Below are 17827 nucleotides of genomic sequence, written 5' to 3' on the forward strand. Positions count from 1 at the left end.
AATCATTCTTGCCGTCCTGGGTTTATATGCGAAAGTTTAGACTGTGAGTTCTTAATAAACTTCTGTACCAACCATTCTCATGTAGCTGAAATTAAAAATACTAGCAACCTACCTTTTATCTGAATGTATCTTTGCCCTTTCTTCTTTTTCTTGATGAGAAAAAGAAACAAGATTTATTGCACAATGAAGTAAAACTGAATTATCATTGGTCTTGTTAATCATTCCCGCTTCAAAACAATATAGCCTATCACACCCCATCTACAGTATAGACTAGTGAACTCCAGAATCAACGAGAGAATTTGCAGCAGTGAGGTAAGATGGGATATAGTTTGTTTACTTTTCATTAAAGGAGTGGTGAAAAATAAATTTATTTTTTGGCAAGTAGGAGAGTAGAAAAAAATTATATAAAAGTAGTCCTTAGGCAGAATACAAATAAGTATTCTTGATGAAATCACTTGGTTCATGTTTGCCTTGTACATATTCAGTTCTTTTTTCCATCAGTGATAAATAGAAGTTTTGCGAAAAGAGAAGTATTTTTATAGTGTTTCAGCAGGAGTTTTTTGGAAACCAAAGATATCTGCCTTCATCAAGTAGCTCTTTTAAAATTTGTTTATTTTACCTCAGTTGCAGAACTCCAGAAGATTAACAGTTCTCTTTCATGGGATTTTCAGCTTCTTCCAAATCAAGGATTTAACGCTTTCTGTGTCTTCAGCAGGAGACCCATATCTTTGAGTATTCTGGGAATATTTTGATTAAAATTCAGCAGAATAGGGATATTTTTTAATAAAGCTGTATCAGCTGTGTCAGTGCTTAATAGGGATAATTTGGAAGGAAAAAAATTCAATTATAAATCAATAGAGCGTTGTATTTCTGTATATGCAAACAACCTAAAATTACTTTAAGATGCTCCAGCTGCTCAATTCATATTAACTCAATCACAACTGAATGTCGGTATCAGTTATCTTCTGTTGCTCTCTGCAGCAGAAATACCCACTTGGTGTGCCTGAGGCTGTTAGCTGCTGTTTTGGCTATCGAGGAAGATCAGTTCACTAGGCTGGTTACTTAGGGTTTTGGAGGTTTAATATCTATTTACCTATCTTAACTCTTTCACTTTCATGTCTGCAACACTTTGGGAAAGCTTGTGCTCCTCTACAAATAGCGTCAATTCCTTCTGGCATTCAGGGGCTCCAGATATGCCTCTTGGGCTGTTCAGGAAGTTGCGCCTTTTAACTTGTTCCATTCTATCTGCCAAATCTTCCATTTCTCTCACACAAGACCCAACATGTGGGCTTTTGTTGTTGCTGTTGGAATTTTGGTCTTAGACCCATGATGAATTTACTCAAATAAAAGCGAGATGGGGAATTCCTTTGAGTTCATTATTCCTTTTTTTTTTAAACTTTATGTAAACAGTAACTTCCTTTACTTTCTTATTTTAATTTCTTTGATGCTTCCACTGTATGTTCAGCTTAGCTCAATAACTACAAGAACTGCTGTGATGTACTCTATTGGAGTAGCAGTTATACATTGGAGAAAAGGTAAAGAGGAAAGATGTATTGCTGTTGAACGTGGAGAGAAGCTCAATTTTTAATACTCTTCCTACATATCCTTCTCCTTTACTTCCTGTTTTCCCCTGCCCATTGCTGTTGGGTGATATGCTGAGTACATTGTTGGTAATGAGATATGAAAGATCTTTGTGGAGAAAACCAAGGAATTTTTCTATTTTTCAGTGAATTAACTATGGGGAAGTGCCTATGTTTTTGCCTCCTCCCCAGCAGCTGTAAATTATATAGGTACTATGGTAATTTTGTGTTCTTTCACAGTAGATCTGTCATACAGTAAGAAAGGTTGAAAAAAGTACATTAAGTAAGCTTAGTGAAAGGGATTGTTTAGAACATAGGGTCATGAAAATTCTGAAAGTAATTTTTAATACATTGTTTTTAATTCCTATTTTTGGTGTTGATACAATCTTTTCAGCCTCTGTCCTGATCTTCAGTACGTAGGGCTCCTTTCTAGTTCTTTTTTCTTAAAGACTGACACACATCTGTCCTGGTCGTCTTTAATGCAAGTGAGAGTTGCACGCAAAAGTCGAAATAGATGTAAAAAATGTATTTGAAAGCATTTCTGTTAGCATAACCTGAACTGATTTTTTGACATGTTTTCCGACATTAGGACACTTACCTTTCTCGTGTGCTGATAAGAATTTTGATTCAGCAGACTAATGCCGATGTTGAGCAAGAGGGAAGAATCATAAATGTAAGAAAAGGAGGTTGTGTGTCCACTGCAAACTGCAGTTCTTGATGAGACAGCATTTTAGTTATTGTATGTAGTTTTGGCTCCAGGGTGTTGGCTAGAAAAATGAAAAATATGGAAAATCGAAACTGAAATAAATATAGTGAAAAATGGAGGTTGATAATTTTATTTTCCTATAATATTGGTACAGCAGGCACAAAGGGAGTGTTACTGTAGTTGGCTGATCCTAACTTTCAAAAATATGCTCACTTTTTGTTTTTTGTTCTGAAACAACTTTTTATCCCGCCTTACTTGGTATTTTGGAAATGTGCATCAGATCACAGTAAATGAATGTTCCTTTACTGCTAACTTAGAGAGGTGGTTTAGAACTTAATCCGAAGTTTTCAAACAAATATTATACAGTGTGCTAGTTAAAAAGCCGTGAAACTGCAGGTAGCAAAGAAGGAAGGGGAATAGTGCTTAAATAGCTGTCAGTGTAGATAGAAATGTTGAAAATCTAGGCTAGGAATTGTTTTTGAGGTAGAATGAAGTATCCAAGATGTCAGGAGAGCATGCTGATGACTGCACCAGCTCTTTGCTTTTTTTTTTTTTCCTCCCCTCCTTTAAAACTTCATAGATCTTTAATGGATTTGTTGAGGGAAGGAATCCACGTTCTTTTTGCAGAAAGGACATGCTTTTCAAAGTAATCAAACTGTTCCCTGGAAAATAGTACCCAACACACCCAGCACTCTAAGAAATTGAGGGTACCCTCAATCTTGGCATATGTGTTTAAAAAAAAAAAAAAAAATGCAAATGGCAAGATTATCATTTAAGGAAGTGACAAAGATATAACAGAAGGCAAGCATCCTTTTCAAGTTTTTCAGTGGTTTGTCATTTCATTCAGTGGTAAGTTGGGAACTACAACGGTCAATGTAGTGAATGCACCTTTTGGAGATTTTTGCCAGGCACTGACAAATGATAAGTTTTAAGTGCATTACTAATAAGTGTTGTAAATATCACATTCGCCATCTACCTGAATCAAATCCAAAAGGACAGATGCAAGTCTCTGTCACGCGTGCAAAATGTATGGGCAAAACTAACTGTTACGATCCATATATGCTTGTGCTTGTGAAACTCATGCTCGAGTGCTCTATTATAGTAATGGCTGAGGGCCATATTTTTCCCTTCCAGATATCCATGTGGGCACAACACTTACTATCCCAGCAAAGGTCTACAAGAACTTTCCTTATGGCTAAACCTGTTAATGAGAGAAAGGGGTAATGTCTTTTTCCATATACTTCCTGATGAATCTTATGAGAGAAAGGTCTTTGAGAGGACTGGAGAAATCCACTTAGTGTATGTTTAGAGGGGAGGCATGCTCTACCCAATTAGTCAAAAATTCTACATGTGAGAGTTGAAGACAGTTAGACTATCTGGTGGCTTTTCTGCCTTTTTTCTGAAAAACTGTAATACAAATTCTTAGAGATAATACTCAGAAAGGAGCTATGCCAACAAACAGGAAACCTAGTGTCTCTCGCTAATGAGGAAGCCATTTAGTTTTGAAAGTGATATTGATATCCTGGATAAGTTTACTGGTGGCACTAGTTATTATCGTAGAGTCATAGAATAACTGTCCCTCTTGTGATTCTGTGGTCAACTCTATTGCTCAGAGCAGGGCTAGCTTCAAAGTTAGATCAGGCTCATCAGTAGAGTTATGCAAACTACTTTGTAGCTGGAACATTCTAACCGTGGGCAGGTGCTACAGAGATCTGTCTTCATATAGTGATGGTGGAGCTTCCTGGTAGAAAGGAGACCACAGATGAAATTTGCTCCTGAGGTGTGAGGAAAACCGATTATGTTAGATGGGGTGTGATAGGAGAATATGGCTGCCAAGCAAACCTAAGGGAGAAAATGTGCTAGTTTCCAGTTTTTATAAGGCTCGGATGTAACAATTCCCTTGACTTTTTATTAAATATCAAAACTGATAACAACTTTGCAAGGAGCACTATAAGTCTTGTGCAATGTACGAAACACATAATATAATATACGCTCAAAGAAGAGAGAATGGTTACTTGCTGTATCGCAGCCATGGTTCTTTCAGGTGCTACTGTCTGTATGGGTCCTTCAGCGTACCCTCAGAATCCTCTGCTCTGAGTTTTTTGAGTTGGAGTGTGCATTGCCTTCCAGCAGCCACTTTCTCAAGACACATAGCGTCATGCACTCGGAAAAGTATTACGTGATGGTATACATACCTCTGCTCAACTCAGTTGTGTTCAGCAACAGATGCTCATTAGGAGAGTATGTGCTTTCAGGTTAACTTCCAATAGACAGGAAGGGAAACAGATTATATGACAACATGAGCCTGGGCCCATAGTTGCCAGCCAGGAATAGAGCTCTAGCCTGTCCTGCGTTTCAATCTGCTGTTCAGTTTACTGTGTCACATCTCTTCTCGCTTCAGTGTTTTGGGAGTACTGGAGAACATTGGAAGCTAATTTGCTAGGGACCAAGTAAGGATTAATCATGGTATAAGAACTCTAATCAGTACTTGTCAATGTCAGCGTTATTCAAGTGCTCTCGGTCATGGTGATGTCTAATAAGCAAAAATATTTCTGAGTGTATATATAATTGTAGGTAGATTAAATTCAAATAATTTGAGAACAGATGCATTGAAATCAGCTTGTGGAAAATGATCAAGGCAAATATTGAGTTGCAAGTATACGGCTTCACAAGTTTGATCAGTTCTACATCAATAAGCTAAAACTCCAAAGTAATAAAATATATCATTAATATTTCTCTCTGGAAAAAATTTTCTTTATACAAATACAGTATCTTTGGAAGAATTCTACAGTAAATCTATATTGATCTTTGTCTAAGGAAAAATTTGTTTTCAGTTCCAAGGCTATCCACAAATTTAAAAATATCTATTCTTCCACTGTCTTTTACAAAGATAGGATGCTTGGCGAGTTATTCACTATAATCTTCTTGTGTTTGTAAGTTTCTTCTAGGCTTGCCTTTCCGCCTCCACAGGAAACCAATTGAAGATATTGCTAGATACATTAGAAAGCAGAATTCACTTGGCTGCAGTATTAAACAACCTACTATTAATTTTTGACATAAAAATAGCCCATAACCCCAGAGATAATATGTGTAATGTGAACAGAAATGAAATAAATTATAAGGTGAGTGCAAGTGGGAAGTGAAGGTTGACGCACATTTTTAAAACTCTTTTAGATTTTTCTTTCTTTTTGGACAGATTATATTCAATAACAGAATAGGTCCTAACCCGCATTGTGATAACGTGCTTTCATGCTGATGTCCCCCATTCAGGAATGCATGCTTTCTTGATCCTTTGCTACAATTCATGATTTTAGGAATACTGTGTTGGGAAAACAGCAAGAATAGCAGGACAAGGCACTGTGTTTGTTTCCCCTCAACCCAGACAAAACCAGAGTCTTGGCTGGCTATCAAAAGGAGCAGCGGCAATTTTTTCCAACATCAGTGCAGGCGGTTTGCTGTTTAAAAAACAAAGCTTCCATTTCATTAACCCAAGAAAAAGCTCAGCCTCTGCCATCATTTAGGGGACAAAAATGAGATTCTCATTGCAGACTAAGTTGTTGTCTGCCTGTGCCTGCTGTTGCTCGTGAATTGCTGCTGGTTCTGTCAGCAGCTCGTGGCGCCTCTGCAGCAGCTGCATGCCCTCGGCAGGCTCCACGTCCTCCTGAGCGCAGGAGCGCTCTGCAAGAGCAACTTCCCGAGCTTGTGTCTCGCACAGCTCAAGGGCAGCAGAACCTGCTGTTGTTTGTAATACCGGAGTGCCCAGGAGCTCAACCAGATTAGGGTCACCATATGAACATTGGCAAAAAGATAGTCCCAGCCTAACAAGCTTATTTTGTAGTTTGTAGAAGAGACAGGTAGAAGAGGAGAAGTGGGGAGAACAAGATTTTAGGAAAGCTGTAGATGATAATTCAGTGACTAGTCCCTTGTCACCTTGCTTCCTGCCAAGCTTTGTAGTGACTCTTAAAGTAAGTACAGACTGTGGGCCAGAGAGCTCCTCCTGCCTCCTCTGTCTGGATCAGGCCTTGAGCAGGACAAAGCAGGAATGCCCTTCAGCCTGTGGTGCACCCCTGTTTGCTTCTGAGACTAGAAGCAAGGTGTTTGCCCGTGTGATTGACTGACAATAGCAGCGGTGAGGATGATGCGCACAGTCAGTATGTGATCACATGTGGTACAGAGTAATGAAAACATGTCTGTATTTTATAGGTGGAGGGCAGTTCATTCTGGATGCAAGTTCTCTTTTTAGTTCTCACGGCATAGAGATAACGTACCACGTTCTCTTGTCATAAAACAAGTTGCTTTTAGGCAAAAGATCTTTCTGCTTGCTCCACTTCCTTCCCTCTCACCTTTTCATTTTATCCTCTTCACTATTTTTTGTGGTCACTTTATTTTATATGACCTCTGATGAATTTGAAATGGCTTTCATGTGTCTTTCTACCTTTTTACCAAACGCAAGTAAGTCTGCACAGAACTCCCCAAGCAGGCAGCTGTGGTATAATTATAATAAATAACACACAAGCATGCTTTTCACCGTTTCTAATGTCCATTATCTCTATCTATATAAATGAAATTGTCTATTTAATGCTTTTATGAAATATTTTTAAAAAATTCAAAAACCAGAAGTTAGGAAGAAGTTTATTACATCGTTGTTCAGTAGGAATTGTCATTACTTCTTTCATATGATTGTTACTGATAAGTGTTTATTGTCTGGAATATTAGAGGATATGAACCACTAGTCTAATCAAGCATAATTCTTTTGTTGATATCTTCCTCAAACAAAAGTGTAAAGGATCTTATCAGGCAAACTTTTATTGGGACTGGACAAACACCAAGGACCAAATCCTGGTCACAGTATTTATAAACAGACATCAAGACAGGCTTTTGCACGGTATTTTCTAACTAAGGATCATCCATATCTTCACAGACTTTTTAGAAATAGTGACTTAATTAGCTGGACATGCTCAGTATTGTATTGTTGCAATGAAAAATTGACGTAAGAGCGTGCTAAGTACAACACTCCATTTTACAAGGACTTTTTTTTTTTCTGACAATATTTGTATTTGGTAGAAGGTCAAACAAGTTAATATTTGAAGTTTCTATAAAATCATAAATTGTCACGATTCTTAATCGGCTTCATCTTATACTAAAAGCTTGTGATACGCTTTTGTGTAATTGGACCCTCTTTTGGTGGTTGTACTCAGAAACATGTGTTTCTTGCCCAAACAAAGTATATAAGTAAAATTTTTGAAAACATAGTAAATCATTTATAGTGTACTGAACTCCATAATTAACTATTTTTTTCCTCTTGTTCTGATACTTTTGCCCAGATAGCTTGGTGGGAAGGAAGTACTATACAGATAGGTTGTCTTTGGAAGTCTCGATAATTAATGTAGCAAACATTAGTAGGTGTGCATGCAGTATGATTTGGCTATGTGAGTTCCTCAGTCATGATTTCATAGGAAGAAAGGGTAGTATTTGCTTTTTGGACACCATCAACATAAATATTCATGATCAACTAACACTGTTCTTAAAAATACCCCTCTTAAAATAATTGACGCACTATGGGCTACTAAGTTTATTTTATAAACCTCCTTTACCAATGGTATTTCCTCCTCATAGCATTGTTTAAGAAAAAGCAGAAAAAGCACTTGAATTAATGCTTCCAAATTTGATTTAATACAAACGTTTTGAATGGTGACTTATTTCATTGTTAAGTTAAATGGTTTCAGGTGTTTTGGATGAGAGTAAAATGAAAGGATTTTGAAGCAGTCTTCCTTACTGCTTGGTTGAAAGTGCTGCTGTTGTTTGCAGTACCTGGAGTTTTTTGTAGTTTGCTCCCCTTTTGAGTTTGCCTGCCAGCAGAATCCAAGGATATGTTTAGACTGGCTCAATCATGTGGTGTAGAAAAATGAAACCTTTTCTTGAGAAATAATGAGACAAAAAGTGTGGGAAAAGGTTCATCAATGTCCAAGGTGTTTTCTCAACCTTCAGCCTGATATCCCCAGAAGAGACAGTGCCCTCAGGGCGGGTTTTTCTTTTCCTAAGGTAAAGTTTTGTTCAGAGTGCTAGGTATCATAACCATAGACTAGAAAGCAGAAAAAAAGCTAGCTCACTCTCTTAGAAGTTAACTGCTGGCTTTTGTCAGTTACTCAAAGTTGGGGAGAGTCCCAGGTATCCTCCTTAAGTATGTGATTAGTTAATGACCCCTTTGCACTCTGGTTGGTAATTACTCCGCCTAGTAAAAAGAGGTGCAAGTATTATTTAATAACAGAAATAAAAGCTTTTGCTATTTGTGTTTCTGAAGGTGTCAACTATTACTTGTACCAAGAAAAGAAAAACGCTGCTTCTTATGGTCAGTTCTCGATGTCCTTTTTCACTCCAATTATGTAAATCCAATTTGTCTTGACCTACAGCTGTTGTGGAGCATGATGGCAAAATGGTTAAGACATCTTGCTGTGGAAAGGAGGTGTTAATTTGCGTTCTGCTCTGGATTTGCATAAAATTAAACCTTCAGTCTATCTGTGAGTATTTATCTGGTCATTTCTGCTGAGGAATCAAAGGTGGTAAAAGGAGATGCTTGATAACATCGCTGCTTTTTTTTGGTCTGTGACTATAAAAGCTAGTAGGCTTTAACTGTGTTAGTCTGGTATGTCATTTGGGTTTGGGATGGATTTTTTACCTTTCAAAACTGCATAGTACCACCTCTCAACCTAAACTACAGTTTTTTTCATTAATAGTTGGAATCAAACGTGCTACTCTTCTGTCTTCCAGGTGTGTTTTCATAAGTCATCTCTAGTACGGAATTTACGATAATAATCTAAAGTTTTACTTCTTGAACTGGAATTTTAAAACATGCTTATGAGCCTTATTTATATTTGTTTCCCTGTTATGCTTTTGGGAGGATTTGTTTTGCAACCTTCTCATCCTTTTGTTTCTTATCTTGGCTTGGAGATAGAGGTCATGGTTTCTACTGATGCATATACATTTATATATTTTAAAAGAATTGAGAATTTCTTTAAGATTTGCTGCATAATTAAGCAGTTTCTGAAACCACATAATTGTCAAGCTGTTTATAAAACAAGACATGCTTTTTTGAAAAGGAAAAAAAAAAACAAAAAACCCCACAAACTCAAACAAACAAAAAATAAACCAACAGGTGTCAGCAAAGACCGTGTTAACAAAACATTGGGTCAAATCACATCAACAATATATGCTGCATTCATGACAAATCCCTGTTGTTTTTCATTTAATTCCCTCAAAATATCTTGAGATCCTATTTGTGATCAGTCAACTCAGAATCCAGAATATCACACCCATGTGTTAGGATTGAATTGAATTGCTTTCAGTAGAAAAAGCAAGAAATCCCTTAGAGGTAATGTCAATTCCATCTTAATGAATTGTTCTCCCACACTATAATCCAAGTGAGGTCTTTTGTGGATTTTTAAAATGCCATTGATTTTTTTTTTTCCCCTTTTTTTTTCCCCCCCTGTGGAGTGAACAGAGCCTTTAGAAAGTCCATTCAGCTTTTAAGATTTTTTGTTCCGGTGCAGCGATGGTAGGTTTTTTTTGTTTGTCCCAATTCTTAGGTAAGTCTGTGTTCAAGAGGAGTATGTCAAAAAGTTCCTTTGCATCTCTCATTGTTTCTTATTGGCAGGTTTGTCACTTAAGGGTCAAAATAAAGCTCATTCAACCAAGGCTATGGCAGCCACAGTAGCAAGCCTCGGGTCAGTCCCACCACTTGAGATTTGCCGCAGGGCAGTCAGTTGGAATTCATTTTGCATTTCTTCACTAGGCATTATTGCCCTGACACTGCAAAGAGAAAAAAGCTTGTGGTTTGACTACTATATTTTATAAAGGTAGCTTCCTTTTCGTGCTCTTTTTTTTTTTTTTTTTTTTTTTTTGCCATTATAGTGATTATCATCAGTGAGGAGATAAATCCTATAAAACAAAAAAAATCCATTACTCATGATAGTATTGCTACTAGTGATTTATACTTACCTTTTTTTTTTAGATTTAGCGATAAAACATCCAATGTGCGTACGCAGCCTTGAAGTCCCTAAAATATTGCTAATAGTCCTGAGGGGCCTTATTTCTTAGGCTGAATTAAAATTATTTGAAAATAATATTCTTTCTAGACCCATGAATGATCCATTTTTGAGGAAGTTAGATTCTGGAAGACTGTAAGTTCTTATGTCAGGGCTGAATTGATAGCTGGAAACGTTTGCGAGGGTTGGGGAGCTGACAGTGATTCTCTTGCTGTACTGTGCAGAGTCAGGTAGGAGAATGTACTACTTTTGGGAACAAGAGCACACAGGCAAATGACATTGATTTTGTTATATAAGTAGAATTGTCAGACAAACTGGTAATGTCGAGCAGTTACACATTTTAAATGTAATTCTTTCACAGGAATTGACAAGGGACTAATCCTGGAGGTTGAATTGCCTCCATGCATTCTCTAAAGAAAAAAAAAATGGCATTTTTCTTCAACTGAAAGCATAGTAAATCACATCCAAATGAATTATTATAATAGTAGAGATGGTGAGACTTCAGTATTTTGAGCAAATCTTTTTCAATAGTATTTTCAATTGTAATTTTATTTCCCATCCCTTTTTCTAGCTTTGTGCCTTTACTATAAGTTTATGTAGGAGATTAAATTGAGGTTAAAGTGTGTTTAAGCTGTAAGTTTAATAGAGGAATAACACCTACGGGAGGAACATACTTAGCTTTGCTTATGATATGACTTATGAATAAACAGGAGGTCAAGCCAGAGAGGAAAATACCACAGCATATATTTTTTGTTAGGTGTGTTTGTCTTGATTTTAAATTTAATACCTCTCTGAGTCTAAAATAATCTGGCTACTAACAAAAAGGGGCAGGCAAAATTATGGCCATTTATTCTCTTATTCCCTGCACGTATAGGTACTTTGAGAACTTTCTTTAAAAAAAAATCAGTGAAAACAGCAATATGAAGAGATATTTAAGGAATGTTGTTTCATGGATTCAGATCTTTGGAGGCAGAAGCCTCCTATTCACTGAATAAGTGTATCATTGCCAATATATCTCATCCCTGATGTAAAGTAGCCTCTGTTAACTTTGAGAGGGTAGTTCAGTCTCCTTTCTCATTTAGCCCTTGGAGTAGAAAAAAGTGGAACAAGAGAGGTAATTGTGGTGATGGGGTTCTGCTTCTGATTTGAATAGCTGTGAATGGGGAACACAACAAAGATGAATTGGTTTATCTTTGAGTCTCCTGTATGGGAAATCTCAGATCCATCCAGCTGGGTCTGGCCCACAAGAAGAATTTGTTTAACTAATAGTTTGCTCTCTATTTCCTTTTTTTTCCCAGAAATCTTTTAGAATTGTGTGGGAACAGGCAGTCTTGTGGACAACTTGTTTTAATAGCTGGCTCTCTCATGCCAGCTTTCCAATGGTCTTATAATCTGTCCTCTGTCACGTGAGAGTGGTTATCACGTGACTTCATGTCAGACTTGATGTTTTGTCCTTTATCATGTCACATGTGCTTTATTCTTTATCATGTGTGTCCATACGCTGGCCGTATGACAGGGTTGTTTGGCATTTTAGTCATGAGCGATGCAGATATGGGAGAAGAGAGGGACATGTGGCGTTTAATTGTCTTGAAAGGGTCTTTGTGGTTTGCCAAAGGGTTCCTCACATCTGCCGTGAATCCATGGACAGTTGTTGAGTGGCAGTGATTTCCAGTGACTACTGATAGGTGCTAGTTTAGAAGTAAAAGGCCCCAAACCGCACAGGCCCGTATGTTTTCTTTACTATATTGTTAGCAGTGGATTCACTTGGAAAACATTTTGCAAGTCTGGGAAAGTAGTTTATCTGTTTCTTTTTTTTCTTCTCTGCAAAGGGTTTGCCATCCCGTTCTTACGCTTAGTATAGTGATGGGTAGAGTTAACCGTGGTTCATTTTGAAAGTGGGAATACTCACAAGGGAAAGGAGAATCCTGAGAAGTTGGGTTGTAAAGCACAGCAGGGAAGGGACTTGACTAGCAAGGCTCAGTGCACTTCACTGCATCCCAGCATGGGTTTTGATGTGGTATATACTGAAACAGCTCCTCTGGATTAGAACGTAGGTGCTATAAAACAAGTCGTTGAGTTGTGATCTATTATCTGTATACCTGGCTATCTGTATTAGGGAAAAGTTCAGCAGTGGGTCAGCTACAGTTCTATGTTTCCTCATTTGTGTCAATTAGGCTCTTGAAATTTTTGGTATATGTGAAACCATTTCATTTCTCAGAAACTTAAAATTTGGGCTATCTAATTTTAAAATGAGTTATTTTGGAGTTGTTGTCTTGCTTTGTGGGCATGCTTTTGGTTGTCTTTTTTTCAGACTTTCACTATTTAAAGCCCTCCAATACTTACTGCATCTATCTCTGCAGTGCGGAGTCTCCTGGTATTTGTCTCTACTTATAATCACGCTTAGGTTTCCAGTACATCAGGATCTTTGCAAGTTTAAACGTATGACTAGTCTCAATGGCTCTTAGTCTTTAATTTCTTTTTTGGCACATTGTATGCCAGTATTGATCTTTTGATCACTTGGCTTCAGGAAGGTGGATTGCACAGATTTTACAAATTATGCTGCTAATAGAATTTTTCAAAATTTTTTAGTAAATGAAAACAGTCGTTAAGGAAGCCCTATATATATATATATATATATATATATATATATATATATGACCAATCGAATCGTGAAAGAACGCAAGTGATACTAAGTCAGAACTTTAATTAACGTGTACTAGAATCATGCTTCCATCTGCAAATTCAGTTTTGTCCCATAGACTGCGTGGAGTGTTATAGTCTTGGCCACTATTGGACAGGATGTTTAGCAACGCAGGGGTAAAATCTCAGTGCTATCTAAAAATGAGATAATGATTTGGGTTTTTTTTTTTCTTTCTGAGGTCTCCTGTCTCTGTCTCTATCCTCTGCTGTCCATTGCAGTCATCAAATCTAATTATCCTGTAATTAAAAATAATCCTTTGTGGATCTGCATTATGGGGCTGAATTAAATTTCTCTGTTTTGGGTAGCCTTGATTCTGATGTTTCCTAACTCCTAGTATTTAATATGGCATCCTTGGTGTCTTTTAATACGATTGGTTTAATCTTCTTAGAATTATATTAAATTGTACTGTTCATGACAAGTCTATCCCCCAATTATCCATAAGACTTTTTGAACTCTAAAGGCATCATGTTTGAAACCGCTAGTACTTTGGAAAAGCACTTCTGGAGGTATTCACGTTGTTTAGATCCTACTTAAGTTGAGAGACGAACCTTTTTTAGGCCTCTCAGAAGGCCAATGAGAGCGCTACAGTTAGGTTCCCGTCCTGAACCATAGTTATTCCTGCTCATCTAGTTTACAGTATATGAAGGAAAAGTGTTGCAAGAAAATGATAGCAAAAGTTATGTACTCGTATTTTTAATGTGCCTAAAGGATAGTGATAGTTGCTGTTGTTATTGTTTGGAAGGCATTCCACTCAGTTGTGGCCTCTGCTCTCAGCAGCCTGTCTTCGTTCTAGGAATTTGTCTAGTCCCACAAAAAAATAAGAGAAACTGTGGCTCCATATAGGACTCAAAATCCTCAGCCTTACGGAAAATAGGAGGGTGAGTCCTTAGCTCACTGAAAGAAAACTGAAGCTTAAGCTGCTTAGCTTCCTTCCCAAGAGTACCATTTCGTGCTGGGAAGAAAGTTTCTCCTATCTTGCACTTTGAATACAGCCTTTTGGGGGCCTGTGAGTGTTGGGCTAATCACCTTTTTGTGACTGGGAAGGCATTTCTCCCTTACGATCAGAATAAGTGATGAGAGGCATGATTTCTCACCCTCCACCCCAGTTCTCACAGCAGGCACAAGAGTACCTTGAAAGTGCTTAGTTCATGTACTTACCCTGTTTGAGTTGCATTTTCCTGATAGACTGCACTTGGAAGTGAATGAAGAGAAGAGATATCATTAAAATGGGATTGGAGTTCCCGGTGTCTCATACAAGAAGTAGAGAAGTGCCTTTTTTCCTCCCTTCTTCATCAGGCCATTGATTTCACATGTTTTGGGCAGGCCTTACTGTTGGTACTTTTTCCTTTAGTTTCCCTTCCCAGACAGGTGTGCTGCCTGCTCACAAGCATCCTTCTTTATTGCCTGGAATTACTTCAGCACGCTGATTACAATGTTGCCACACCTCACAAGTTGGAATCGCCTTAGAAAAAGCAAAAATGTCACAGGTTAGTATGAATGGGCAAGAATAGGGCTGCCCTCTAGCACGTGTCACAGCTTGCCATGAGAATGACTCATACTGGACAAATTACTGCTAGGTATTTCCAGATGAGTTAGTAACGTTGGACTAGAATGAGCAGCCCGAGTCATTGAATATCTGCAGTCGCAAGCAACCATATGACAGATGTTTAGTCCAGAAGAGTTTGTAAAGCGTAACCTTATTCACCTTCTCATTCAAGAAGTCACAAGATACTTTTCAAAATCCTACAGCAATTTTCAGATCTTAAAGTACCAGAATTCACAAGCTAGTAACATTATGCAAAGAAGTTGTGTCTATTTAAATTGCATTCCTCATGTCTGGGACATAGGTTTCTGATGGAAAGTTCTGATGGGAACTATATAAGTAACATAGCACAGTTTTCCTCTCTTTTGAATACCCGTAGAAAAGAAAATTTTACTTTTTTTTGCACTTTCAATTTTTCGAAATTTCATATTATCCATAAAAATAGAAGTAATTGAAAGCAGGATATCCCGAAAGTAATGTTAGATTTGCAGTATTTTCAGCCGTGTTCCTTGGTAGGACAGATTTATACTAGATTTTCCAGACACGTGCTGCAGTAAATGCAGTAAAGCTGGCCGTTATTGTATTATTTTCAAATATGAGACTATCGGATATCCCTGAACTCGTTGATCTATTGCCAGAAATACCTGGGAGTCTTTTGTAGACAGAGGCAGTTTACAGCAGTTTCTGTTCGGCTCTGTCTCAGCCTCAGAGACTGTCCTAGTGCTGAGCTGCCTGAGGATCAGAATATCACCCTTTCCCCTTTGCATCAGAGAATCCTACCCGTTGTATCTTTCTTCCCCTTTTCTCATATTAAAAGCGTCCGTTAGGTCAAGTCTTTGCTTTACTAGAGAGTGCTGTACTGATTTAGCAACCCACTTTTTAAGGCTGATATCATAAGTGCATAATGAGCCATTTAGCATCAGAGCCCCGTTGAGCCAGGCTCTGTAAAAGAGTAAAGGTTTACTTCTGCCTTGAGGAGGTCACAGTCTAAATAGATAAGAGATTAGAAGAAATAGGTACAAACATTTTAGCTGAGGAATAAAAGGTAGATTTTTGCAAGCGGTGTCTGATATATATTTTCTTCATAGCAATTTTTTTTCTCTTCCAAGTGTTATTTTGATATTTTTGGAGGTAGATACATGCCGGGATTTAAAGTGAAAAATGAAATCTCTGTGTTTGAGGCCATATTATCATTATACTCATTTTAATGTCTGCACATCATCAGCATCTGAGACTGCAGGAACTTAACTGCTTTACTTGTTGGCATTATACTGAAGTCGATTTCGGTGAACCATAAAAAGTTTGGCCCTGAAGGTAAAATTACACTGTATGCATGTTCCTAACATACTGCTTTGGGGATAAACATGTCTTAAATCAACTCATCGCTCACAGCTAAATTCCCTCTCCAAATGCAGTTTCCCTGTAGATACTAATGTTCAGTAAGACTGATTTTCTTTAAAACCATAAAGTTTTTTGAACATAATTCTGTCAATAAATATACTTGAGCAGGGTAGCAAAAAATTCACATATTTCTAATAAAGATTTTTGTCTTTTGTGAAACGTGTCGGGGGGGGGGGGTGCTTTTTAATTAGCTTTCATCAGTACTTTTAATTTGTTCAAATATGTTCCAAACGTTTGCATATTGCGTTTGCCCACATGTACATAATGAAAACTTTTTGGACTTCATTGAAACTTTATTTGGTAATTGTGCATTTAGAAAATTAAAATTGAAGTTTATGATACCCTGGCTCCTACTTGCTCAGTTCATAGCGTGTTGTTAAGATGCCATCGCTTGAGCTTTGTTACAGCGACGTTTGTGGCTTAATATGCTACGGGTTCAGCTGGCAGTAATTGTGGCCTTGAGGGGTTGGACTAAAGAATACCAGCTGGGTTATACCCAGATATTCCTAGATTAATATTTCGGGACTTAGATCTTGTCCCGTCTGGAATTTAAACATAGTTCCCCAAGCTTTAAGGGGAAGGCAAGTACCATTTGAGGCTCTTAATGAGCACTTTTTTCCTTTTTAATTTGTCTTTTTTTTTTTTTTTTTCTTTTGCTTCTGTGAAGCCAGCGAAATCTAGGCAGTTACTTCCGAACCATTTTTACAACCCCATATGGACAAAGCACTTTAGTTTGTTCTACAACTTAATTCCCAAATTAATAATAGTTAGAAAGTTCTTCCATCTGTATCTCCATTTTCTTAGAATATGTAAAGGTGAAAAAAAGTCCCTAGATATTGGGTATGCTTTTGAAGTGCAAACAATTTTTGTTATATCTGAGATAGCAGCTGTTTGGTTGTGATTACGTTGACTTTTTTGGTTGCTCTTTGAAAAAAATTCTTTTGTTTCAGATCTAAAATTTCAATTTTATTTCTACATAGAGACAAGAGACTTAAACTCCTCCATACTGGGGAATCGGTCAGAGATTATTTTTTCTTTTTAGAACACTTTTGACCCGTCCCTCCCCTGTTCAGTGAATAGAAATGGCAAGGCAACTTGTGCTTAGGGTGACTAAAGATCTGCTCTCCACGTAGCTCATGAACTGAACCTGCAGGGGAGAGCGTTTCAGGAGTCCTGCTTATGGAGAAAATGCTTTTAAAATATTTCTTTGCCAAAAAAAAAAGCCTTTCTTGTACCCCTGAGTATATATTAATTGGTTATAATCCTTAGTTTTGAGGCACGTAATTATTCACACAGCAGCAGGTGATGGATTCACAGGTACAGTTCCTATTTCTTTGCAGTGACAAGCAGCCTTTTCTGAGGGACAGCTTTTATATGAAGGTCTAAGTTCTATGATTAGTTGTATAGTAAAGAATTTAGGTATATACCAGAACATACACAAGTTTAACCACTTGCTTGTAAGTCTTCTGACTGGATATGCCATTACTGTAAGCAGTCTAATTTCTCTTTGCTTTTCTTTTTCTTTTTTTCTTCCAGATCATTACTAAATATGTTTATGGACTGCTGGAAAAGGAATGCCACTTGAAAAAAGTAACTCTCCCAGTAAGTGTAAAACTTTTTCATAGCTGTTTTTTCTCTTCACTATGCAAAGTACACAGTCCCTACTGCGAGGAGACTGCAGTCCAGTATTCAGATAAAGATAAGTTGTGCTCAGGCTCTGTGGAAGGTATTGTCTCAGAGCACTGACTTCACATGTAGCATGTGCATGCATCTGTAGAAATGGTTCTGCCTAACTTCTAATGTATGTGATTTCTCCAGCTTAGCATTCCTAGCTTGCCAGATGTCAATATTTTC

General features: G+C 37.5%; 1 protein-coding gene across 8 annotated transcripts in view; it reads left to right on the top strand.

Moving 5' to 3' along the window:
- ARB2A (ARB2 cotranscriptional regulator A) overlaps positions 1 to 17827 on the top strand; it is a 273806-nt gene that overhangs the window by 36120 nt on the left and 219859 nt on the right. For all 8 annotated transcript variants that reach the window (XM_068929018.1, XM_068929016.1, XM_068929014.1 and 5 more), the window contains one exon: positions 17510 to 17575. In XM_068929018.1, coding sequence (XP_068785119.1) covers positions 17510 to 17575 — 66 coding nt within the window. The remainder of the gene's footprint in view (positions 1 to 17509; positions 17576 to 17827) is intronic.

The sequence above is a fragment of the Struthio camelus genome, chromosome Z (genome assembly GCF_040807025.1).
Source record: "Struthio camelus isolate bStrCam1 chromosome Z, bStrCam1.hap1, whole genome shotgun sequence".
NCBI classification, from domain to species: domain Eukaryota; kingdom Metazoa; phylum Chordata; class Aves; order Struthioniformes; family Struthionidae; genus Struthio; species Struthio camelus.